Source organism: Tachysurus fulvidraco, chromosome 14 (assembly GCF_022655615.1).
Source record: "Tachysurus fulvidraco isolate hzauxx_2018 chromosome 14, HZAU_PFXX_2.0, whole genome shotgun sequence".
Taxonomy (NCBI): Eukaryota; Metazoa; Chordata; class Actinopteri; order Siluriformes; family Bagridae; genus Tachysurus; species Tachysurus fulvidraco.
This window is the reverse complement of record NC_062531.1, coordinates 23,009,337-23,037,122: the sequence shown is the minus strand read 5'-3', so window position 1 is coordinate 23,037,122 and position 27,786 is coordinate 23,009,337. Positions and strand designations below refer to the sequence as shown.

The following is a 27,786-nucleotide window of genomic DNA, read 5'->3' as shown; positions in this document are numbered from 1 at the left end:
TATTGATAGCTCCGCCCACACATACATACGTAACCCAGGCAACTAATGGAAAGAAAAGTGTCTTTATCTCAGCTGAAGGGAAGAACAATACGATTGTAGATAAACAAACAAGCAAAAATGCCACACAAGCATAATCATGTAAAGGACAAAGGCATATATTAGTTCTGTGTAACAAAGCAAAACCAACGTTACTCACCTATCGAGAAGGAAAAAAGCGCCTCGGCATCTTAAGTAAAGTCGGCCACATATTCACAGATTGGAATTTCCCGAGTCAATAACTCCTGAGCTAAACGCTGTTACTACACAAATAACACCTCTTTTCTATCGTAGTAATGTAAAGAGGCAGCTACAACCGTGTTTTGTGTAGTAACAGCGTTTAGCTCAGGAGTTATTGACTCAGGAAACTCCAACCTGTGAATATGTGGCCAACTTCCTGCTCCTTCAGTTCTCTCGCTGGAAAGCTGATCCTATATTAACACGTCCTACTTCTTGCCTTATCGGAATCCTTTCTTCGCTTTCTTTGTTTTTATCCTCCATGTCAATGTTAAAACTGCTTTCTGCTAATGTCACACATGCGCACTGAACACTCTCTCCGTCGCATATTGACAAGCCCCGCCCCTTTCTGCTCATTGGCTGCACGTTTGTTTTGTTTGTCGGCCCGACGCGGTTTTCAGAAGCATTTCTCAAACGACGGAGACCCCACCTTTAAACAAACCTGGAGACACAGTGACTCAGGGCAGCGTCATCGCCTCTCACACATCCCCGATCTAAATTGCCTCTAGGTGTGAACGAGTGAGTAAATGTGTGAATCTGCCACACTTTCTCTCCAATTTACCCCCCCCCAAAAAAAAAAAAAAAAAACAACCAAAACCGTTTGCTCTGATTCGTCCATGCAAACGGTCTGACAGACTGATCAGACTTCAGAACACTGCATTAGACCGATATAATTTGTTGTTTTATATGAAACTTTTCTTTCTTCCTATTGTAAGACCTGCACTTTAACTGTCTGTGAGCTGCTGTGATAAGTGAATTTTCCCACGGTGGGACCAATAAAGTCTAAATGTTAAGATAAGAGCGTCTGTTAAATGAGGTGAATGTAAAGCAGGAGATCTGCAAAGGAACAGAGAAAGAAAAGAACACTTACTTTTTTAAAGGATCGATCACGGTCTTCTGAATCTGATTGACCTACGAGAAAAGAAAGACAAAAAAAAACAACACAGAAAAACAGATTAAATAAACTAAGAGAGAAGAAAGTGTGTTAAGTGGCAACCTTCATATCGAATTAGATTGATCATTAAGCAGAGCAGCACAACAAAACAATGAGCCCATCCTTCTGTAGTGAAGTTAATTGGTAGCAGGATACAACACAGCCTGCCAAAAGAGCGCCGAACCCCACCGAAAGACACGGAGAGGGCGTGAGCGTGCCGCCGATGTCACCTCTTTATCACGCTCGAAACCCTGAGGGGACGGACGAGGATGTGAATATTCATCAAGCGCCGAAATTCAAAAAGACGGAAGCGTCGGGGGACGAGACATGAAAGCGAAGCCCCGGCCGGGTTTGAGAGTGCGGTAGAGGGTGGGACGCCCCGACAACATGAAAGTTCTTAGCAAACAAACATTTTTAACAATAACAGACCAGATTCTCTTCGATGTTGGACACCAGGGAGGAGTCGGGGGTGGGGTGGAACGCCTCGCTTGACCCTGAGGCCTTGAAAGTCTGAATGGAGATGACGATTAAAATAATTTACGTTTGTTTGTCAGGATGCGACAAAGCCGCATCAGCCGTCTCAGCCCGGCGAAGGACGCGAGCAAACAGACACGGTGGAAGATTCGAGCATGTGAAGCTCATGAGGCGAGGCGGTCCGAGAGCCCGAACAGAGCGTGATGAACAATCGACACGTACCAGCTCGTTTATTAGCGCACGAACGCTTTATTAGATGTGAACGGTCTCAAAGAGAGGGGGAAAGAAAAGAAACGGGAAGACTGGTGGTGGAGCTTGAGCGTGTTAAAGATGTGGAAAGCTGGGCGAAGGGTGTAGCGAGTATTCCTTAAGGTAAGCGCGGAGCCTGAGGGCGTCGCTGAAGCACCAGCATCAGTGTGAATCAGAGGGCAAAGATCAGCCCGACTCTCTTTCTCTCCCTCTTTCCTTTACACACAGAGCTAACACACGGAGAAAAAAAAAAAAAAAAAAGCAAAAACCCTGAAAAAAATAAATAAAAAAATCGATAACCCCCCACCGCCGTCATGGCCGCTAGTCGTTAACCACTAACCACTCAGCTTTGCAGGCCTTGAAGCCTTTTATACACAGACTTTAAAATATACACACAGTAGGCCTGGGCTGAAGCTACCTTCATTACCATATCACATTTATTCTCTCTCTCTCTCTCTCTCTCTCTCACACACACACACACACACAGACAGACACGAGCGCACACACACACGCACACAATCTGCCCGTGAGCATATTTTTTTAAATCAGGGAAAAGAGATTTCATTGTCTTTATTTAACACTAGCTCGATTTGGTTAGCCGCTGCACTGTAAGTGGATTTCGGTGCAGGTTTGGCATCTGATTCATGGAAGTCTCATTAACCATTCCGGCATCCTGAGGTGGTAATTTGCCCAGGCGCAGCGAGGAACGCCGAGCGGGAAAAAATCAGCTGTGCTAACATCTCTTGTCGCCCACGGCTAACGCATCACTCGCCTGCCAAGTGCCCATATACTGGAATAGCAGGCCATAGAGCTTAGCTGGAGAGAGCAACGCTGCTGAAAGCGTTCGCTTTAGTGAAACTGACAGTGGGGTCAGTGCAGAGAGAGCGCATTTGCATCACATCTGTTGTCGGAGAGATCTGCTAGGCTGCAGCGTGCATTAAAATCGAGCTGTACTTATAGCCTGGCTCGCAAAGGTTGCTATAATCCCTGTGAATATTTTTTCATCGAATATTACAAACGAGGCCAGGTTCAACCAGGCATGCTAATTCATCCCGAAACGTCTCGAACGCACAGATGTACGCTACAAACAAAAGCTCCCTTCGCATCGAGGTACATGCCGGAGCATTTGACTGCGAATCCCGGCTCTACTGCACAGACGTGTCTTGGAATCTTTAACTGTAAATATGCACTTTCACAATGGGGCTATGTGAAGGAGCAGTAGCGCTTATATTCCTGACACTTTTTTATTGTGTTCCCCGCTTTAAGAAACGTCACTGCATGCAAGTTATATGTATATAAGAATTGTAATTTCAACAAAGAGGCATGGTGGCTTAGTGGTTAGCACGTTCGCCTCACACCTCCAGGGTTGGGGGTTCGATTCCCGCCTCCGCCTTGTGTGTGTGGAGTTTGCATGTTCTCCCCGTGCCTCGGGGGTTTCCTTCGGGTACTCCGGTTTCCTCCCCCGGTCCAAAGACATGCATGGTAGGTTGATTGGCATCTCTGGAAAATTGTCCATAGTGTGTGAGTGTGTGAGTGAATGAGTGTGTATGTGTGTGTGCCCTGCAATGGGTTGGCACTCCGTCCAGGGTGTATCCTGCCTCGATGCCCGATGACGCCTGAGATAGGCACAGGCTCCCCGTGACCGAGAAGTTCGGATAAGCGGTAGAAAATGAAGGAATGAATTTCAACAAGTTACTGAGTAACTAAAAGGTTTTGAGAAGTTAGTGCTTGGATCCGTGCTGCTCTGGTCAACGGAGCCACGGGCAGAACCAGAAAAAGAAGTTTTATAAAAAGTTAGAAAGAATTTTAGTCCGCCTTCGTGTTTCCGTGACCTAAAGGACAACGACGACTCGTGAAGAATAAAAGCAGCTGATGGGTTTCCGTGTTTTTACAGACGAATCACCTTTTCCCAGAAAAAGGTCAAAGCCACGAAGAGAGACACTAAAGCATAGGAGCTGCTACCAGGAGCGAGCTTCGTTCGCATCCCATGTCCTTTCCCCTTCGGTGGAAATGTATTTGTTTTACAGTCTGACTGTTGATTTAGAACAAAACAGATTCTGGGACATTGACAAGTGTTTGTAGATAAATAAATTAGTTTGCTCAAAATATCTTCTAATGTGAAAATAAAACGTGCGTTACGTTAAAACATTAAAGCTGTGCAAAAGTCGTATTGTTCTTCACAATGCTTGTGTTTGGCTGCATCTCGTGTCGTCGTACAGGCCACTGTAGATCCAGAGGGGTGGAGCTTTGTGAACATGGGCAGGAATCATTCAAATATCAAACCCACCTAACTGCTAGACACGTAATATCTTGAGAGAAAAACAAAACAAAACAGAAAGGACTAATCTTACCCAATGTGCCTTTAAATCTTCCCTTTCTTTTTCTTTGGAGTTTTGCCACGTTGGATGAGAGGAGATGCCTCCACACCCACATACCACACAATTTCCTTACACCTCCTGAGAATAGGAAACGTAACACTAGCACAGCTCCTGAAGCAGGCCGAGTGTCTGACCTTGCGCAATGCAAGTCACTGAAGATCAAACGCAAACCCGGCACTGGGAAGGAGCGACGTGAGCTTTCGCTCCGGTAGGAGAGCCGTAACCCTTCTCAGCTGAGCTGTAGGGGTCGACGGGGTCATCCGTCCGTATGGAGATCGCTTACTTTTCCCCCCCGATGATGAGAAACGGCCATAGAGATCTGTTTGAATTGTTTGCAGTGAAGAAATGACAAAATTAAGAGAGACTGGAATCTTTCAATAGTGCCCATTTCTTTCGGTTTTCGATGCCTAAGGAGCGTCGTGGGGAGGAGGGAGAGCGGTATCTGTTGTGAGAAAACCTTACTCATACCCAATCTGCTAGAGGGTAACAGAGTTTATTTCAGCCAAAGTGAGAAACAACATTCGCAAAAAAAAAAAGAAAAAAGCGTTTTCCGCTGCCAAACATGAAGTACGCGGCGGAGAGGATGTTGCGAGGCAGAATCGCCGTGCTTCTTTAAGTCGCGTCTGTTTAAATGGTAGAGGATGAAGCTCGTTAAAAAAAAAAAGAAATGTAAACCCGTCACATTTTACACTGCTCACAGTTTGAAGTATCGTTCTTGAAGGATATCAGTGAGAAAATATGATCTATAATATGAATCTATAAACATGACCTGAGGTCACCTTTAAGCAGAATTCTTAGCTATAGTACTTATAAAAGGTGCCCGGACCAACGATCCGGACGACATCATTTTTTGATAGTCAATGAAGAGGGGGGAGAAAAACAAACAAATAAACAAAAAAAACTCAATCGGCAAGTAAGGACAAAATCTGTAGATGAGGAAATAGATAGGGGACCAATAAACCTGCTGGTACGGAGGTGTTTCTGAATAAACCTGATCGTTGAGATGTTAAAATGACGATGACGGTGTGCATGGCGTGACTGAGCTGCCCTCACCTTCTCCTGGTTAAACGCCTCCATTCGTTTCATGGCTGTATCCAGAGACATCACAGACTCCAGGAAGGCTTGGTCCTGCTCACACAGCGGGTTACTCAGCAAGTCACCGGCTATCTTTGTGGCAGCTTTAGACATTGCTAAATAAAATAAATGAGAGAGAGAGAGAGAAACATTTCATTATGCAAGCAGCTTAAAATAAAAAAAAATGTAAAAGTTAGCAAAACCAAGAAGTCATGTTATTAGCATAAAAAACGACGGCGTTTGGGAAGCTTCTGATGAAGGTTGATGTTTCAGGGGTCTGATTGGGGACGACGCAGGCTCTCGGGTCTGATCCGAGCAGCCGGAGTTAAAGCGGTCGTGGCAGAAATGAGCACGAGTTGTAATTGGAGCTGGCACTAAAGAGGCGTCGGGGCGCTTTAGCGAACGCTGAGCTCCATCCGCGCACCTGCTTATTAGCTCTGACGTGCAGCTGCTTGTGAAGCGTGTTTACTGTTTACAAAATTAAGAGTCCGTCTTCTACTCGCTATTTCCGATTGCTTACGGTCACGAGAACGATGTGAAAAAAAAATCATACAAATATGATAAGAAAATTATTTAAGCCATTGTCCTTTAAAATAAATAAATAAATAAATAAATAAATAAATAAATAAATAAATAAATAAAGGTTGGGAAACGTGCATGTCCTAGTTCGCTTGTAAGAAAAGTCTTCACACGTTTCGGAGATGGAGCTCTGAGCACGTGGGAGAAAACTATGTCTACAGGCTCGAAAAGGAAGGGGAAAATTTATTTTAATAATAAACATAAATAAATAAATAAATAAATAAATAAATAAATAAATAAATAAATATCATACCTATCCAATCCTGACCCTTTTCACAATAACTCTCCATTTCTTCCACTGAAGCTCTTTTTTCGCATTTGACCCTGACTCCGTGTCTACGACCGAGACGATTTGTCACGTGTCCTAAACGATTTGAATCGCGGCCACGCGAGAAATTAAGAAAGGAATAAGTACGAGGTGTGTTTTTATGGGAAGATAAAGAACGGCGGCAGGACGGCGTGTCGAGGCCCGGTGTGAACCCGAGCCGACGTTACCAACCCGGAGTCGATCGTTTCCCGATAACGGAACAGCTATAACGGTTACGTTATAGCGGCTAGAAACGACCGTTCCCTTCGGAGTTCATAAGATACGCGAATAAATAAAACGACAGTTTGTTATCAGGTCACCAAGAACATCCTGGATCATGCTACATACCTGTATCAGCCTCTGTGCTTTTCTTCATGTCTTTATGCAGCTTCTTTGTTTGGTCTTCTAACCTGAGAACACGAAACAAAAACCTTTGGAATTTACGCTCGCAGAATTCAGACGATGAACCGTTTCACACACACAAAACTTGTGCTAAACTCGTACAGAAACAATTCCCTTAAAGAGGAAGAGCCCGTTTGTCCTAAATTGAGCCGGATGTTTGGCGTTTGATTATTTTACGTAAAGCATCGACGTCCTTTTGTACTAAGGCTTTTAATACGATAGTTAATACTCCGAGTGTGTGTGAACGGGTCACGGAAGGGAACAGCTGTGTGAAGCGAACATCTGCAATTATGACACTGATGCGCCTCTTTGCTGTGTGTGTGTGTGTGTGTGTGTGTGTGTGTGTGTGTGTGTGTGTGTGTGTGTGTGTGTGAGGGAGCTGTTCATTATATCAATTAAGGAGGAAATGAGAGGTTGGGAAACTCCCATGAGACACCAATCACAGGACTTCTGAAAGCTTTGTTTAGGGAGAACGTACAACGGAGTGAGAATGTAGCGTCGGTGCGTCGTGGAACAAACTGAGCAAAGATCGGAGAAATCGGGGCGAGATATAGAAATAAAAGTGACAAGGAAATGTAGACTCAAAAAAAAATGTGGCGGAAAAAAAAAAACGGAGAAAAGGTGCCAGATGAAGAAGAATCCCCGCCTCGTGCTAGGTGCTAATCGAACCCCAGTGTCCCAGCTGCTCCGTTCTGTGTGCTAGCACGCCAACACCAGACCTCGTTCCAGCGTGTGAATGACATGTAGCGTTACCACAGGTCACAGACTAACAGATTACCTTCGTATATGCTAGGATTACGAAAAAAATACGGTACCTTTTTATGGTTATCGTTGGATAATCCCATGAAACGTTTAATGCTAAATTTATACCGTTATGTTTTTAAGTTCTTGATTCTGATTGGTTGATATTTTTGGTTGTAATTCAAATTCGAAGACTTTACCTGTAGTCTAAAGCCACTTTTAATATAACTGCACAATTAATAGTCCAGTGGGTTGTAAATGTGTGTATAAAACTCCTTCGTTCGTTAGTCGCTATTATTTCACATGAGCATGAGAACATGGAGCTGCCCGCTGTCTTCTGTCTCGCTTTGAGGAGGAATTTTATCTATTTTATCTATTTGTTTATAAAGAGCTGCTCATTGTTGCCTCAGATAAAAGTTCTGAAGTATGATGCAAGTCTCCAGAGTGAGAGACTGAACCCTCAGTGTATATCATTTAAATTTTATTAAACATTCATTTTATTTCATATTGGTGGAAGTGTGTGTGTGTGTGTGTGTGTGTGTGTGTGTGTGTGTGTGTGTGTAATCTGTGACTAAACTCTTCACTGTGTATATATGTGTGTATGCAGTGGCAAGACGGAATGATTCTCATTTCCTTTGGCCAGTGGGTGTGTGGTGGACCTGTAGGCTCTTAGCATGTGTGCACACTCGAGCAAACTGGTGTTGTTACTTTAGTAGTAAGAGTAACTGTCAGAAGCTGTAGATTGTAGATGGAAGTCAGTCTTGTGACACAGAGGCCATATCACTAGACTTTAAAATATCACTTTAATTCCTAAGACTAAACATTTGCGAGATTATGTTCAAAGCTTTAAAATATTTGCGCTCTTTTTAAATATCATTCAGATAAGCATCAGACCACCACTCTGTTGACTCTGTACGGATGATTTTTTTTATTCTTCCCCGCATACACCTACGCCGTGCGTGTCATTGCAATCCCTTTCATAACGGTCCAGTGATTATCTTCCACCAATCGGTGTGTGTTAACACTCCTACTCAAGTACCTGAAGCGCAGAGGTGTAGCGACGTGACGAAAGACGACGAAACGCCAGGAGTGAGACTGGGAAGGGGCCGGCTCGACTTTTACGGGCCATGTACTCGATACTGGAATGAGTAACCTAGTTATTATTGAGCAATCAGGAGTGTCACGGAACATCTGATACATCTCTGTTTATGTCGGTTGTTGGTGCTAGCAACGAACTCGACTCCTGCTTGACGAGAATAATGTTTAAGATTTTGTGTCACAGTGCTCAGTGCTCGCAGAGTTGAACTGCTCTCAATTGCGCTCCCTAGTAAACATGCTGTTTAAACGCCAGGTGTTTCATTAGGTTACTTTTATTGTGGGAAGATGCTGTAGTACCTGTTCTTGATATTTCTCACAGACCACAACGTGCTGCCTGCTTTAATTCATTCATTCATACATACATTTTCTACCGCTTATCCGAACTTCTCGGGTCACGGGGAGCCTGTGCCTATCTCAGGCGTCATCGGGCATCGAGGCAGGATACACCCTGGACGGAGTGCCAACCCATCACAGGGCACACACACACATTCACTCACACACTCACACACTACGGACAATTTTCCAGAGATGCCAATCAACCTACCATGCATGTCTTTGGACCGGGGGAGGAAACCGGAGTACCCGGAGGAAACCCCCGAGGCACGGGGAGAACATGCAAACTCCACACACACAAGGCGGAGGTGGGAATCGAACCCCCATCCCTGGAGGTGTGAGGCAAACGTGCTAACTACTAAACCACCGTGTCATCCCCCCAGCCTGCTTTTACTTGATTACAATTGTTTAATACGTCTAAACTGCGCTTGTTAGTGCCATAATCTACACCGAGCTTTATCCAAGCCATAATCTTTACATCTTCATTATTATTATACAGTAGATAGTGGATTATGGGGAGTGTGGTTAAGCTTATTGCTTAAGGGGTTGGAACGCTGATCAGAAGGTCGTGAGCTCAAAACCCAAAAATCTACCAAATGTCCACTGCTGGGCACTTGAGCGAGGCCCTTAAACCTCAATTGCTCAGTTGTAGAAAAAAGTATGTAGGTTTTTCTGGATATCGGTGTCTGCCATTCTGTAAACGTATTGTAAAAAGTAGTTAAGCTCATATATGCTAGTATGACCTACTGAAATCCAGTGCCAGTCTGATGGACTGAAAGTTTTCGCGTGCGGATCCTCTAACTTAATGTTTAAACTTAATCTTTAGTTTGATACACAACTTTTTTTTTTCTTTAGTGCAGCCAGCCTATTTTGATACGTCGATTGTTACCGTCGAGAAGTGTTCAGGATACGGGAAGATAAAGCTGGACATATTATAAAAGTAAAATCTTTCAGGTATTGCTAACGAAAGGCATCGTTGGACACCTGTCAAAACTTACTTCTGGAGCTTCTCGTATTCCCGCTCAAAGTCCCTTTCAACCTGGGGAAGAAACACAACACAAACATGTAGAGAGAGAGAGATGAGCCTGAAAGACATATGACAGCAAACTGCTCTAGTTCTTCCTGCCTGGCTTTGGTGAATCCAGTGCGGTGCTGTGGATCAGTGGGAAAAGCTGATGTTTGTTAATAACTTGGATCATGACTCGGGTTGTATTTGGGTTGAAGTGAAAACAGAAAGGAAGATTAAACAAATCTGTGATGCCAAAAAACAAGCTCAGGGGAGGGAGGGGGGGAAAAAAAAAAAAAAAAAAAAAAAGCAACATCCTCTTTCCACTTTTGAAATGGAGCAGTCATGCAATCCTGGCTCTGGCTGTCCGTGCCACGGTGCCGGTGTGAGTGTGTTTGGATTGTGTGTGTGAAGTGGGGTTTTAAGGTTCCTGTCCTGCGGCTCTTGTGGGCATTTCCTGTAAATAAACAGTTTACAGGATGGTACCTTGTGCTTGCCATGAAGACTGCTTCATGTGATATGTCTGTCCTCTGAACTGCCCACTCGTGGGGTCTGCATTGTTTGTGTGTGTGTGTGTGTAAGAGTGTGTGTTATAACAGGAAGGAGACCGAGGAAGGGACCGGGGCGGACGAAAGGAACCAAGTGATGACAGGACAAAGTGATGATAGGAGGTGGTTTTGCTTCATCAATACAGAGAAAAGGAAGCACCCACACAAGGACTCGAACACGACCATACACGCGTCTTGTGCTGTTTTAATTGCGTTCGAGACGCAAACGTGGTTTTTGGGAACCGTGTTTGTCTACAATAAACGTTTTAGCAAATTTAAACCGGTCGGAAACGATCTGAATGTTTAGCAACTGAAAATCGATGATGCTGACTAAATATATCTTTCGGTGTGGAGTTTTGTTTTTGCCCCTTGGTATTAGATTCATTGCTAATTTAGTCTCCCAGGTTTCTGGGCCACAAAAACATGGGACTGGGCAGCCCTGTGGACTAGAGATACGAATCGGAGCTGAATTTTTTTAGTGTACAGTGTTTTTCACACCACAGACTCTGCTCCATAGGTGCTGACGTCCCCTTTTGAAAGTGCGCAGGGTTTCGGATTATTGAGATGGATCTCGGCTCTTTATGTTCCGTAACGCGATGGCTTGTTTTTAAAGAGAGCGACGGTAGGAATGTCCGGACACACGATAATTAAACTTCTTGTGGACGCTCTTGAGTGCTGAGACGGCCGCTGTCCTGTTGATTCTGGAAGCGTCCTTGTGGCGAGAGCGCTGGGAAGCGTTTCCAGGCCGTCGTGCCCGATGCCACTTTATTTCAGTGAAAAAAGATCTCGTGTCTCCAACAACCTCGGGGGACGTTTTAAATAGACGCCTTTTTCTACACTGATATGAAATTATGTGAAATTATCTGTAATAATAATAGTGCCGTCTTTAAGAATCCATAAGAACGTTATTCTTTTTTACAACACTGACACTGAAGTATTAATATTAACCCTTCTTAAGTGATAAGTTTGGCAGAAACCCATCGTTGCTTCATATCTTGAGAACAGCATGCCGACAGTGACGCTACGGTGGTGGCAGCATCGCGTTAACGGTGACCCTTGACCACTTGTCCGTTCACTAAATAACTCCCTTCTTATCCGATCGAATTAGTGAAATCACCAGACTCCTTTATTGCATACATTCAACTAATTCTGTGACTTACAAGTTTAGGGCTTTCACAACAGCAGAGGTAAGATTTTGTCATGGATGTCAAGTCAAAGTCAAGTCGAGTCTTTTTTTAATATTTGTCATGCAAGTCTCAAGTCTCAAATTTGCGACTTAAGTCTGACTCGAGTCCCCCATCTCTGAGTCATTTAACTCGAGTCAGAGTCAAGTCTCAAGTCATGAATGTCGAGTCAAAGTCAAGTCGTCTTTTTTTTTATATTTGTCAACCAAGTCTCAAGTCTCAAATTTGCGACTTAAGTCTGACTCGGTCAAGTCGAGTCCCACATCTTGAGTCATTTAACTCAAGTCCGAGTCACGTCTCAAGTCATGAATGTCGAGTCAAAGTCAAGTCGTCTTTTTTTAATATTTGTCAACCAAGTCTCAAATTTGCGACTTAAGTCTGACTCGAGTCAAGTCATGTGACTCGAGCCCCCCATCTCTGATTTTCACCCTGCAAACTAGGAAAGTAAGCGTGTGGGAAAAGATTGATGCCCTTTGCCTTGTCTCTGCTTTCTACACTAGCATCTCTGCATATGGTCATGTTTCCGGGTAGACGTTGGGAAGGCTTTACGCCAGCCTGCATTACTCGCGCTCTTCTACAGCGACTGAAGTGGCCAGATCCTGACTGCCTGCCACCGTCCACTCTTACAAGGTTCAGTGTCTGGTCATAAGCAGGATAAAAATACCAAGGATTGCTTTCTGTGCTCTGGAATAGCAGTGTGGCGGGTGGCCGTGTCGCTGTGTGAGCTGAACAGTCCGTTCCGGTATTGACAGAGCTACGAGAGGGACAAAAGGACGTCCGGCCAAAGCGCAGCACGGACTAGATGTGTTCTTGTTATCGTAACGGCGAGCTGGGACTTACCATCTTCGAAACGATCTGTTTCTTCGGTTGCCCGATCTTAAACGGAATCCTAGAAAAAAAAAAGAAACAAAAAAAAAAAAACAAACAAACGTTAGTCTTCCTCATGGTTAAATTACTCGAATTTATTTCCCGATAACATCACCAATACTAGACACCATTTATTTTCGCTCTCCCCCCCCTCCACCCTCTGACTACAATACAGACGAATGTGTCTGAGATATGTGACCACGTCGGGTCCGAATCACCGTCCGCGAGACTCCGCGTTAGCAGGAGATTCGCTGAAAAACACGTTTTAATGGGGATTCATTTATAATCTTGCTAAGTTAACATGTGGACAGATGCACTTTCCACGTTACATTAGATAGAAAGTCATGTGTCGTAAATATGTCTTTAATAATCGTGAATTCTTTTGGTCTCATCACCCACCCCTTGCTCAGTGAATTCATTCTGGCATCCCAAATGTACCCACACAATCACACACACACACACACACACACACACACACACACACACACGTGTGAAATCAGCAGAAGCCACACTTTTACACACATGCAGCTGACTTGCTACTCATGAGTCAACCTGAAGAATGAAGCTGTGTAATCTTCTCTTACATTTCATCCCACGCTGGAAAGAAAGAAAGGGAAAAAAACAAACAAACAACAAAAAAAAGAAACTACTTCTCCTTCGCTGCTCCAAAGAATAAGTTATCGCGACATACGTCCGAGTATCTACTAACGTGTGAAGCCGTTACTAAGATAATGATCCTTTGATCTTGTTTTTTTTTTTAAAGAACAATTCACTCCAAAAAGGTTCCATACATACTGTAAAGGGATACCGGCGGTCGGTCGGTAAGTGGGTGTGTGTACGGCTCTCGGAGTTTTACACGCATGTCTTTTTTCTTCCAACTGACATTTATAAGCCCGCTATCTCTATTTTTCCCTTTCGATACCCCCCTACCTTTTTATTTCTTTATTTATTTTGCGGAGATCGATCGAATCTGACACGAGCTTCGAGAAATAATCGGTTTACAAAGTTATGTATTTTAGGAAAGCTGAGCATTGCGACGTTACAGACGGTAAGCTTGGGCGCCGGTGATTTCATTAATGAAGGGTGGAGGATATAAAGGATGTACAGCCTGACTGACCTAAAACGACAGAAAACAAACGTCGATCAATAACAAATCTAATTATGGTGTTTACAAAAAAAAAACAAAAAAAACATCATAAATAGAACCAGTAAGATGAAGACAAAATCCGGACGCTGGTATGTACCGCTACGATATGAACCGAGTGGTGCGAGAGCAGGCGAAGCACGAGTCTGAGCCCTGAAGATGACACACTCTTCTGCAGCACCCAGGAGAAGAACCAAGGTGAGCTCGTGTATGTGGAAGAGGGCAGACAGCACTTGTGTAAGAGGTACAATTTGAACTTTCAATCGAATTGGTTTCCACAGCTTGAACTTTTTTTGTCTAATTAATAATAATCGGGGGTGAAAACATCAGAGTGGGTTTTACAGCCAAACTGACTGTAATGGTGTTGATGGAATCGGAGCTCAGACGCACAAATTCGCAACGTAGGATAGGTTATCGTCATCTAAAGCACTATTCGGACGGGACTAGTTTTACGTGGGGACGTGGAGTAATGCAATTTTACCTCAGGACGTCTGTAATATTAATTGGCCAATTCACACAGGACAAGACATCTCAGTAAAACTAGCAGAAGTGGGAGGGGTAACTTGCTTTACGCACCACAGTAACCTCCTTGTCGTCATGTGCGTATGACGTTGCTTCCTGTTTCAAGCGCCTCCATGCTTGCAAAACGCACCAAAAACTTCTTTTAAACACGAAATGACGGAATTTTTTCTTTTCAGATGGGATTAGTATTACCTGAGGTCATTTTTCCGGACCTTTTTACAGAAGGTAAAAGTCGCCGTAATCTTTACTGACATTGTCTGTAATGATTACCGAGATGGCACATTCGGACGGGACTAAAATCACAGAGAAGCTCTGGTAATAATTACTTTACCCCCACGTCCCCACATCAAACTAATCCCGTCCGAATAGGGCTTAAGATCATCTAATCTGTACAGTATATATTATTTCTCTGGGTGGTGGAACTAAGCACCGAGCTGCTTTTGCTCAGCAAAACGTAGCGATCGGCATTTGGGCCGTCTTTAGAATATATTTATGCCGATTCTCACACCAAAGTTGCTGCTTAATTATAGCTCAGGGAGATCTTGTGATGGAGAAAACATGTCTTACTGCTACAGTCACAGACTGCGCTGGAGACACACACACACGTGTACACACATACATACACAGGCTGTTATTGGTGTGACAGTAATAATGTCCCTGCAGAATGACGGACGGTTCGTGATGACAGCCGATCTGAGACGGCAGCTGCGTCAAAGCAAAGGTGTGTGTGCTAATGAGACGGAAAGAGAAGGGTGTGAAAGAGTGCACAAGGGTGTGTGTGTGTGTGTGTGTGTGTGTGTGTGTGTGTGTGTGTGTGTGTGTGTGCTCGCGTGTGTGCATGCCTTGTTTGACAGGTACAGAATCGTAATCACGTAGGGTGTGTGAATGCGTTCTTGATGACGGCTCAATCGAGGAGTTCGGATTTGAAATCTTAATTTGATGGGTTATAAATCTGTTAAAAAAAATGACCTGACAGAACAGCAGTGTGTGTGTGTGTGTGTGTTTTGGTGCTTGCTTTTACATCCTCTCCTCTTGCTATCATTAGAAGTCTTCATGAGACTTCTTGAGACTCCGTCTTCATTACAGACAAGACTATGACTCCCGGGACCCGTGTCGACAGGAAAGAAAAAAGAAAAAAAAAGAAAAAAAAAGGACCTCGACGCACCATCATGGAAAAGTTTGCATCATCATACTAGTGAAATTCTTCGTGTTTAAACTCTGAGTCACGCCACGATCGTAACTTGTCGGATTGCTGAAGCCAATATTATCTAAACAGTAATCGCACCTGTCTAGATGAGAGGAAGAAAACAGAGCCAAGTGTCAATAAAGTTCAAGTCAATTGTTTCTCTTTAGTGATGACGCAGTAGGTTGCGCGAACGTCGTCTTTTTTTTTCTCTCCCCACCTCCTTTTAGTAGATAAACGAGCTCATCACGATCGCAAACTCGAAAGTCGAGAGTTATTTCGCAACCTTAATCCTCACGCACATGTGACTGAGCAAATCCATAATCAGGAGTGGGTTAAGGGTAAAATTGCACATTAGGCTCAATTACTGGTTTTATTGTGTCAGGATTTGGCAATAAAACGAAAGTGGCACGTCGTGGCTTGCGGCTTTGGGGGCGAGCTGAAATTAGGTGTCCTGAACTTCCACTGAGGTTTCTGGACTTTCAGAGGAAATGAAGGGTTCCTTTGAGTTCAGGACTTTAGTTCCTCGTTTGTGTTTCCATTGCAACACAAGAACCGAGAAGACAAATGTTTTAATGCGCGGAATGACAAACATGCAGAAAATGTGGTTCTCTTTCTTTTTTTATCAAGTGTGGACGGAGTAAATTGTCCAGACGAGCTTGCGCGCAAAACCTTCGGGGACTTTTATCCGTTGTGAAACATAATAAAATCATAGATCAGCACTACAACACTACTATCTGGTCAGCAAGTGGTTACAAACATTTCTGCTTTGTTTGTCGGTGTTTAATTTGAGGTTAAGGATCCGAATAACCTCAAAGATTTTTAGACGACCTTGTTCGCGCATGGCTTTCGTCAAACGAGAGGTTTTTTTTTTTAAGGCATCTAAGAAGTGTGTTTTAAATTCGAATCATGCCTATTTTCCATGTAATGAATTCAGTCAGGCCCTTTATTACAGATGGATGGACACACTTTTGTTCTGTGGGAATCCTCAGCTCTTGGCCTTCGCAAGCCGGGACATTTTTTTTTTACAGACGCCTGCACACACAGGACTAGCGGTCAGACCGAGACGGCTGATCCCATGCCCTGAGAGAGGGCACTGCGAGAGAAAGAGAGAAAGAGAGAGAGAGAGAATCAGAGAGAGAGGGCACTGTGTGAGAGAGAAAGAGAGAGAGAGAGAGAGAGAGGGCACTTTGAGAGGGGGGGGAGCGGGAGAGAAACCGGGAGGGGGGGAGAGAGAGAAAGAGAGAGCGGGGGAGAGAGAGAGAGAACAGGAGAGAGAGAGAGTGGGGAGAGAGAGAGAGAGAGAGAGAGCGGGAGAGAAAGAGAGAGAGCGGGAGAGAAAGAGAGAGAGCGGGAGAGAAAGAGAGAGAGCGGGAGAGAGAGAGAGAGAGAGTGTGGGAGAGAGAGAGAGCAAGCGGGAGAGAGAGAGAGAGAGAGAGAGAGAGCAGGAGAGAGAGTGGGAGAGAGAGTGGGAGAGACAGCATGCAGGAGAGAGAGAGATGGGGAAAAATATGTGTGGGGTATTTTTTGTTAGGTACGCTGCTGATGTGCTTCACCACAGTAACTGCCCCGGTGACCCGAGTGAGAGTTTAACAATACCGTCAGAAGACTGAATGAACCTGCAGCACGAGCGACTGAATGGGGAACAAAAATCAGATCCCACACAATATGAGCTGAATTACAGAGCACTCAGTCACAGAGCAGAGAATGAATGAAGCACACAGATCTGTACCTAGAATTAGGATCTGGTTATCAGCTTCTAATGCCAAAGGCTGAATCTGACTCATTTACCCTCATCATTCTCCCCAGTATGGATACACGGTTACAGACGCTTCTTCTGTATTAGCTTCAGTATTAACGTTGTTGTTTTTAAAGATGATTTCCATGTGTTACGTTTCTGCTATTGTGTGCCATGGAAAGTGGGCGGGGCGACACCAAAGCACCAATCGGAATCAACCATCTCCTTACATCTGAAAGGAACGAAAATGATCAGAGAGGCTGCACTACCGTTCAAATGATCGTACACACAGTGGTGTAAAAATAACTGTAAAGAGATGCTACACAAACTGGCTAAAAGTATACGGACATCTGACCGTCACATCCGTTGTATGAGGTTCTTCCCCAAAAAGAACAATTTTCCACACAATTTCAAGCATGCGGTCGTATAGGATGTGTGTAAGCTGCAGTGCTACAATTTTCCGTCACCGGAACTAAGACATCATGTCCAAACTAGCCTGGCAATGCTCCTGTGCACAAATCGAGCTCCATGAAGACACGGTGTACTAAAGTTGGTGTGGAACTTGAGTGTCCTGCACAGAGCCCTGACTCGACCCCACTGAACACCGTTGGGATGAGCTGGCACGGTGACTGCACCCCAGACGTCCTCACTGATCCGGAGTGGAACATTACTGTTTCTCCAGCATCCACCACATTCACCCTGCGTCATAACGGAGGAGGCAAAGTTTCCTCGTCCGTGCTAACAAAGCGTTCCTTCAGCCGCTGCAGAAGCGCCTGCATATGAGATGAGCTCAACTCATGTTATGCATCATGCCACATCAGCACGGCTGGAAAAGCCAGCGAGCGGACTCTATAATGCGGAGATCTTATCAATAAGCAGCACACAGGCTCGGTTGATGCCGGGTGCAACCCTGTGACCCTGGTGTCACGCTGAGCGCGTCACTGTGTCCAGTTGCTTGGCTTGCGTGGAATGCAACAGTCACGCCAACCCATAAAAGATCCTTTCAGCAAGAGGCTGCGTTGTCCAGAGGCCCAACACTGGCCGTGTGTGATGGTGAAACGTCTACATCCAGCTGCTGATGTCACAGCTGGCTGCCGTGATGTCACGCTCACTTCCGTGTTGTCTCAGACTGCGTGCTTCATTTGCAAAAGTGGAACTCGGGAGATATGCTGATGCTGATTTATTCAGCTTTTCGATCTTGACAGGAAACGGACAGGGGGGTTCATTTATGATTAACTCGTGTGGCATTTTAAAGAAGAAATGTCACGTTTAAGTAGCGATTTCAGCAGGGTTAAACCCTCTGCAATGTAAAAGAATTAAATGACGTGTGTCACAGACCTAAAAGAAAATAATAATAAAGTGCTTGATGTATAGTGCAGCTATTTAACAGTCTACAAAGCCTGATAAGGTGCTATAACACCTCACGAGGATGCTGTATTCTTTATCCTGATTGGTCAGAGGTCGGCATGAGGCGACGTTTACATTTTTGGTTATGTAAATCTTCCAGACAGAGAAGTTTACGCGTTCTAGTCTAGTCGTTTTTTTGTATTATTAACATCAAAAGACAGAAAAATAACTTTTAAATCTATGTACATGTAGAAATTACAAATACGTGTCATTATTTAATAAACGATCTAATAACTGTTGACGGAAAAAATAACTGCATGTCAGAGATAAGGTAATATTTTCAAAAACGGAATTTTTCAGGAATGAACTGTTTTACACTTGTAAACAGTCTCATTTAATGGTTTTACAGTAGTCAATATTTTTACTGTAATAGTTAAAAAAAAATCTATTAGAGGTTCTGTGACATTCAGGCAGCACTCGCCATCACCTGCGAATGCTATAAATTGCATTTGTCTGCTTTTCAAACTCTGACTTGTCAAAGCATAACTAATTAAGAGATGCACTAAGATGATGACCAGTAAAACTCTGCTGTCTCGACACTTTCTGGCCCGTATTCACGCAGATCTTCTGAAACATGATAAAGTTTATGTGATTATGTGAGTTTATATTAGATGCGGCATTAAGTTCGCAAATTTTATACTTGTTTTCTTTTCTTTTGAACATAGGGTCAGGTTTGATATGTGGCTTTATATAGACTCAAATAATGCATATTATTGAGCGACTAATAGAGTACAGCGACTACCGACGGGGGTGAAGATCCGTGACGAAGCGTGCACACCTCTTCATCTCGTAGCATGATTTTAAACACAAAGGCCAAATCTCTTTACAGAATGGTTCATTTACACCAGTGGTCCCCAACCTTTTTTTCGCCAAGGACCGGTCAGTTTTTGATAATTTTACCCCGGCCGGCTGGGGGGATGTCGGCTATACAATTAAATTAAAATTAATAATTTTAATTTAATTGTATTTAATCATGCCTTTTTAACTCACTACAACACTAAATCAATGAGAACCCTGAGCTTGTTTCTTTGCAACGAGACGGTTCCATCTGGGGTAATAGGAGACAATGACACCCGAAGTGTGTTGCTTATGTCCAGTTTATTCCGTGGTTTTGTTTTGGTTGCTGTCACTGCAGAAAACCCCGCTTCACACAGATAGCATGTTGGAAATGGCGATAGGGATTTAAGTGCTGTGGTGACAATCTCAGGGTATTCCGCCATGACTTTAATCCAGAACACTGGCAGAGTTTCTAACTTTCTAACGACGTCTGTTTCGTGCTCATTTTTGCTAATTTGCCGGTTAAATTTGAGCAAAAACAATATACACGTACACCAAGCACTGTTAAACATGACAAAGTACCGGTGAACAGAGAGAAGAGCGATACACACCAAAGCTACACCAAAGCTACAACGCCACTGCCGCTCGCAGCCGCTCAGCTCCAGACGTCACCTAAACCCGGCCTGATATCACGAAATTTTGCGCATTACGCGGTATTGGTGCGGTATTTAGGTGACGTCTCTCAGCTCCCGGTTAACCTCTTGTCCATGGAAAGTCACACAAACCCGAGAGAAATACACCACAGTAAATAAAATGGAAATTATTTAATGTTCCTTGGGCGGCCCGGTACCATTGGGGGTTGGGGACCAATGATTTACCCGGGGGTTGGGGACCACTGATTTAAACAAGGCGACAGATTTGTGGTCAGTTATAACGGTAGTTGCTCTACCTACTGATAAACCTTATTACTCTGACTTGTAGGTGTAATTAATAAGTAATGAACAATTGAGTGCTGGGATTCAACTCAACATGTGTGAAGCACATGTGTGGGCATGTGGTAGCCTAGTGTTTAAGGTGCTGGGCTACCAATCGAAAGGTTGTGAGTTTAAATCCCAGGTCAACCAAGCTGCCACTGTTGGGCCCCTGAGCAAGGCCCTTAACCCTCAATTGATCAGCTGTATAAAAAAAAGTGAGATGATGTAAGTCGCTCTGGATAAGGATGTCTGACAAATGATGTAAATGTAAGCAGTTACCGTTGATTATCGTTGTATCACTGTCAATTTTGTGTAACATCACAGTGTTATAAAAATTAAAAAAAATATATTTTTCTTATGAAATTATATCCTCCTAATAACGAGTGATCGTATACGAGCTTCACACCAAGATTTTTTGTTTTTTAATTAAAAATTGTCGTTGTCTTTGGTCTCAAGGACAATAAAAGCCTCTGATCTAATCTCTTTCTTTCATTTCATTTATTACGCCAAAATGTTTTTACAACAGATATTATAAAATGTGGAAATGATAGATAGATAGATAGATAGATAGATAGATAGATAGATAGATAGAATAGAAAGTGGCATACGGCTAAGTACGGTGAAAGTACAGAATTCGTTTTCTGATTTTTGACCCATTCAAAGTGAACACACACACTGTGAACACACACCTGGAGCAGTGGGCAGCCATTTATGCTGCGGTGCCAGTTGGGGGGTTCGGTGCCTTGCTCAAGGGCACCTCAGTCGTGGCCGGCCCGAGACTCGAACCCACAACCTTAGGATTACCATTAGGCCACGACTTGCCCCAAATAGATAGATAGATAGATAGATAGATAGATAGATAGATAGATATAAGTCGACGTAATTCGAATGAAGGTTTTTTTTAAAGATTTCTTTTTTCAAGACCTTTGGCACATTAAATAGTTTATTTACAATGAAACTATAAAACAATTCATCTGACATTATCTTATTTAAAGCATAACATAGGAGTGGTTTTATTTTTTGTGCTCAGATGGTGATAACGTGTGAGAGAAAACAGGGACGTTGGAGGTTTTTGTTGTTGTCTGTTTGAACAAATTAATTCTTAAGACTTTCTATATTAGTTTTATCACTGAGGTTGTATATAAACACGTATAGGTCTAAAACCAAATCATTTATTTTCCTTTGTACGACTTGTTACAAACTAAAATGTATTTATTTATAGCGTGTCATTCAGCTAGAGCCTTAAATTTAATCACGATTAAATTTATTCGATAATCAAACACCAAACTAAACTTAGCGACAAACGTTAGCATGCTAAAGCTAATACACAACCGAAAGGATTAGCAACGCGGCTAAAATGTCTGGCTTTTTTTTTAATCAACATAAAGACACTTTACACATGACAAATGGTCTACGTTATCAATCACAGCCTTGTTTATTTTTAATAACAGTTAGAGTTTTCCTTCATACGTACAGACATACAGTAAAACTTAGCGAGCTACGTGCTAGCAAGCTAACGCTAACGTTAGCTGCCTAGCCGAGACAAACCGACCGTAACAGCTCACTATTCGTCAAAAACGGTGATGAAAAACTCCTTTATAAGACGTCTTTAGTGATACATACCAGCTCATTGTGTCGTGTTTACTCCAGTTTGACCGTGAAACACAACTTTATTTCCAAAAGCATCGCCTTGCCTACAACCAAACAACAACAACAACTCTGTGACCAGGAACTGAGGACGTTGTCGAAGCTCAAATGGTTAAAAAGTAGTGCACTAGATAGGGTGTGAAAGTCATTCTGCTGCGTCCTAAATAGTATTCATTGCTAGAGAATAATGATCTGTTTGGTATTTTACTCTTTAAAGGGTTTAAAATACGGAAAGCGAAGTGGTTAACTTTAGTGTCATTTCTTTAGTGTCATTACTGTCAATGTCTCGATATCTTTATTCCACTTATATCCCAGCAAATGACCAACCTCATTTTTTAAATTATTTATTTATTTATTTATTTATTTATTTATTTATTTATTTTAACAAAGAATTTGTAGTTTTACTTATTGTGAAGTTACGGATTTTTATGTTTTGTTTCGTTTTGTTTTTAAACAGTTGTTCTGTAATCGAACTTTTAGATTCCAAGAAAAAAATGCAAAGTGCAAACTTTTCTGTCATGAAGACTTTCATGTGGTGGAAAACCTATAGTTAGAGTTTCAAATCAAAATCAAATCAAATCAAATCGTATTTTATTTGTCACATACACATAAATACAGGGTACGACATACAGTGAAATGCTTAAAAAAGGAATGCAATTTAGGATAATAAAAAAAAAGCCAAAAGGAGATAGATAAGTTTAAGTTTATTTCACTTACATCCCAGCAAATAAGCAACCTTTTTATTATTTATTTATTTATTTATTTATTTATTTATTTATTTATTTATTTACTTATTTATTAAGAATTTGTAGTTTTACTTATTGTGAATTTATGGATTTTTTATGTTTTGTTTTGTTTTTAAACAGTTGTTCTGTAATCTAACTTTTAGATTCCAAAAAAATGCAAAGTGCAAACTTTTCTGTCATGAAGACTTTCCTGTGGTGGAAAAACTATAGATAGAGTTTAACCTCAGACTTAATTACAAATTAAAGACACTATAGATGTTCCAAAAATGTTTCTTTACATCCAAACCAAACATTTTCAAATAATTGTATAGATAGCAACATAAAGGAAGTGGATATATATTAATTTGTCTTAATTGTACACAGGTCAGATGTTCAATGTCTAAACACTGGCACTGGAAACTCCTTCAATAAATATTAAATAAGGACAACATCAGAGTAAATGACACTTTCTCAATAAAATTACAGTTTTTGTAATTGTTTAAGAGCAAAATCTACTATACAAGTTGTTAATCAACAACTTCTGACCAAAATCATTATCATATTGTGATACTTGTTTTTGCCTTTCTGTTTTTCCACCCATGTTTCATTGTTTCAATACATTTAGTCCTATATAAAAACCTCATAATGTGACCTTTCTGGGAGTAAGGTTAACGTGACGCTCATTTCGCAAAGCATTATGAAAGAAAGTCAGCAAAAGGTGTGTGTCCAAATATCTTTTATGAACATGTAGTGTTAAATAGTTATGATGTCAAACTAATAATAGTTGCATGATCCTGCTATGGAACCTAAAGTGACTCATAAAACTGGTTATGGTACAGTAGAAGAAAAAGAAGAAGCCTTTATTTATCTGTGACACATCCACAGCAGTAAAATTCTTCTCTTCGCATATCTAGTTTTGGGTTTGGGGTTGCAGGACAGGGTCAGCCATGATACAGCATACTGGAACAGAAAGCTTGCTCAAGGGTCTAACAGTGGCAGCTTGGCAATGCAGGGGCTTGAACCCTGAAATTCCACTCAATAACCCAGAACCTTAACCATTTCATGGACATAATGTGATGCAGAATTTAAATAAAGTCTTTCAAACCATCAAATGGTTATAAGTATACCTAATAGTTCTCTCTATATCCTTTCTCTCTCTCCCTCTCTCCTGCTCTGTCGAGTTATACTTGCCACTCCCAGTGTTCTGAGTTTCCAGCACGACTGCTACTTCTTTCTGGACCTACCTGGTTGAAGTCTTCTCTCTTGGTGGTGCTCTCTGATGAGGATAGATCTGCATGGACAGCCCGTGACCAATGGATTACTGTGTATAGAATCACTCTCTCAGTCTCACTCATTTTCTTATCCGAACTTTTCGGGTCACGAGGAGCCTGTGCCTATCTCAGGGGTCATCGGGCATCAAGGCAGGATACACCCTAGATGGAGTACCAACCCATCGCAGGGCACACACACACTCTCATTCACTCACGCAATCACACACTACAGACAATTTTCCAGAGATGCCAATCAACCTACCATGCATATCTTTGGACCGGGGGAGGAAACCGGAGTACCCGGAGGAAACCCCCGAGGCACGGGGAGAACATGCAAACTCCACACACACAAGGCGGAGGCGGGAATCGAGGAGGGTTACCTAAATGTCACCTAAATGAGGAGGAGGTTCACTTCTGAGCCTGGTTCCTCTCAAGGTTTCTTCATCATATCATCTCAGGGAGTTTTTCCTTGCCACCGTCACCTCAGGCTCGATCATTAGAGAAAATTGTTAAAGATAAATAGCAACTCAATTTTAAACTTCAAATAAATTGAATAGAAATAAAGTGTAACCCAAATAAGTGTGTGGCTTTGGAAAAAAAAAACAGCATTAGGCAGTAATACTGTAGTAATAAATACTATATTAAGGCCTGTAGTATGTCAAATGCATCACTTAACGTTCACATCGAACATGATCTCAGTGACATTTAATGTGGCATGGTGGTGAGATCTTCAGGACAGAATAAGTGGAACGTGGAAATGCCTTGTTGATAGAAGGCAAAGTAGAACGGATAAACTACTTTGAGCTGACAGGAAAGGCTTACCATGACTCAAATGCTCATTCTTTACAACCACATTAAACAGAAAAGCATCTCAGAATGCACAACACATTAACCCTTAAGGTCGATAAGCTACTTCAGAGTGAAGAGCCAGTCCTCTCAGCCGGGAAACTACACTCGGCCCTAAAACTGGACAGCCGAAGACATGAGCTGAATTTTTACCAATCGACTGGTGATATTTCATGCTATGAAAGTGAGTGACAGAGAAATTCATGTCATGCAGTGTGGAACATGGTTTTTTTCCTCTTCATTTCCGAGTGTTTAGAATGATCAGTCACAGCAAGGGGCTCAGAGACCGTAAACTGATGGAGTAAACTCAGACTCTAGCTGAGTGTAATTCCCGAAAGACAAGCGACGGCGGTCGCGTTTACATTGGGGCGACGTCCTCGGGGCATGTCGCTCTGCACGCTTTAGCACAAAAGAGGCTTTTCAGCTTGGCCCTGATCTCCAGATCGGCTGCGAGCCGCCGCGGTCAGAGCAGCAACTATAACTTTATGTGGTCATTATTTCAATCGACAAATGTCTTTCTCTAGAAATCTGCTCGACGCATATTATATCGCAAGCGTGCAACATACAAACAAACTTCTTCGACATGCTCCAGATCTAAAAACCTTCCTTTTCATCTCCAGCTTTAACTTCGACACCGGAGTTTCTTTCCAGACATCTTAAATAAACAGAAAACCTCGAAATGGTAACAAATACACAAGTGTTTAAATCTTCACTACAGAAGAAACGAAACCAAACGTATCAGATGAAGCGTAGGAATATACAGTACACTAGTGTCAGGGTTAGAGCTGCTGGTATAGAAAATTAATCACCGCTTTCAGGACCAGGAGATTTCGACAGCGGCGAGGTGGAAAAACGATTAGAAATAATAGAAATTCTTAGCCATTTGGATACGGCTGTATTTTTCCTTCAAAAAGCTGACCTATTTGATACAGTACATGTGAACAGCAAACTGTCTCTGGATTCAACACACACACACACACACACACACACACACACACACACACACACACACACACACACACACACACACACACACACACACACACACCCAAAGGCTCTGCTTCCAACTGATCTGTGAACACTACCTTCTCTGTTTTCCTGCTTTACTTTGGCCCAGCTTTCTGTCAGTTCTTGGCAATGAACAAAACAAATAAATAAATAAATCGTCTGGAAATAAATAAATAAAAATAAAATCAAAGCAAGAATACTTATGCCAGAAGCTATTTTTGTAACAATAAAGAAAACAACACTTTTTTGTTTTTTCCCCCATACCATGTATAACCATCCCAGAGAAATAAAGATATCAGTCCAAAAGAACAAGAAGCTTCGGAAAAGCGCAGGAGCCAAATCCATTGAGAGCTTCAACGTTTGCCTCTTCCATCAGAGCGCGTAACCTATTCGTGCTGAGATTTTCCTCTTAAAGCAAAGATTTTAGATGACAAGAACACACACACACACACACACACACACACACACACACACACACACACACACACGAATCATTACGATCTGAATCACTAAATCTTGGCCTCGGCTTCAGACGAAATCTGAAAATCGCTGCTTCTCATCATCCCAATAACAAATTTTATGTCATTTTTAAAATAAAAATCTCAGTCATGTGACCAAATTAAAAAAATATATTTTAGGTGTTCATATATTTTACATTTTAGACTGCTTTCTTGAATTTTTGCGACATTTCACTGGAATCGAATGAATTATACCCCTGTGTATATGTTCTGTATTTAAGATGATATCGGTGTAGAACATGAGCTCCTGGATGATACAATTGTTTAATATTTAAACTCAAAGCTGAAACGTTCCAACTTAAATCAGTCGAATGTGCCGCTTGGTATTTAAGGGGTCATTAAGCCCACGAGATGTTGACTTTATATGTTATAGTTATATGCGCAGTTATAACACTGCTTGACATAAGTGCTAATGGATGAGGGGGCATGTTTGTGTCACACCTCTTGAGCTGGGGGTTTGATTCCCGTCTCCAACCGTGTGTGTGAAGAGTCCGTATGCTCTCCCTGTGTTTTGGGGTTTCTTGCCCTTCTCTAAAGACATCCACTACAGTGTAAATCTCTAAATTGTGTGTGTAGGTGTGTGGGATTTTGCCCTGTGATGCGTTGGCACACTGTTCAGGGTGTCCCTTGCCTTGCACTCCGAATCCCCTGAGGTTTTCCGTGACCCTGTGTTGGATAAAAGGTTGATTTATTTTCGATAAATTTGGTATAGAAGCATAGGTCAGAGATATACGAGATGACTAGTTGAGGTTTGGAAGCTGATCATTCGGAGCAGCACGGACGAAAAAGACTAAAGGAAAGACTAAAGCGCCGCTGCATCGCTTTCTTAGAGCTGCAGAGATGAAGCGAGGGCTAAATCCCACTGGCACCACCACTATTCCGAGTGCATTGTGGGAAGGAAACGGTTAATCGGATTGAAAACAGACCAGCATGTTTGATGATGCCGATATATATAACGAGGCGTTCGGAATTGCCATTGTGTCTGTAATAAGACACGCGTCTACGCGACGACGTATGCTGTGAAAGAATGAGACGAAGCCTGCGCTGTTCATGTAGATACATTCATGGCGCTAGATAAGCCAACGTCAACTGACGCCTACGGTCTCGGGCATGCATTCGTTCCGAGGAAACCGACTGAAGACAGAACCACGCTGCTGCCGGGGGGCCGTGTTAATTGGAGGACACATGGCAGAGTTCCAGGACACGCATTGCCCGTGAGTGCTAGGGTTTTCTGCAGGACAGCACAAGGCTCAGCACTACACAGGTCAGTTTATTAGTGTGATGTAAATGGGGGCATTTTCACTCTCTCTGTCAGAGCTGAGAAAAACATCTCAGACAAACACAGAATAATTAGAATAGTGTATGTATGAATTGAGCCCTGGTTTGTTTCTCTTCCAAATAAGATCACGGTTCCTGCCACGAGCGCCTCAGGCCAAGACATAACAATAATAATTACTACAGCAATGCTACACTAAGCCATGCTGTTACAGTATATCGCTTTACAATGTACTCCGGGTCTCCGTGAGGCGAAGACTGCTAATTAAAAGAAAAGATATGGACATATTGACATACACACATG

The 27,786-nt window shown here is 42.6% G+C and overlaps 1 protein-coding gene across 1 annotated transcript in view; it reads right to left on the bottom strand.

The window, feature by feature from the left end:
* The window catches only part of bin3 (bridging integrator 3), a 41,693-nt gene extending 19,723 nt beyond the window's left edge, over window positions 1–21,970 (bottom strand). Inside the window, exons 1-6 of the mRNA XM_027152756.2 lie at window positions 21,816–21,970; window positions 12,421–12,469; window positions 9,841–9,881; window positions 6,617–6,678; window positions 5,362–5,498; window positions 1,145–1,185 (exon numbers count right to left, since the gene is read on the bottom strand). Coding sequence (XP_027008557.1) covers window positions 1,145–1,185; window positions 5,362–5,498; window positions 6,617–6,678; window positions 9,841–9,881; window positions 12,421–12,469; window positions 21,816–21,823 — 338 coding nt within the window. The 5' untranslated portion in view covers window positions 21,824–21,970. The remainder of the gene's footprint in view (window positions 1–1,144; window positions 1,186–5,361; window positions 5,499–6,616; window positions 6,679–9,840; window positions 9,882–12,420; window positions 12,470–21,815) is intronic.
* Window positions 21,971–27,786: the final 5,816 nt, after the last annotated feature.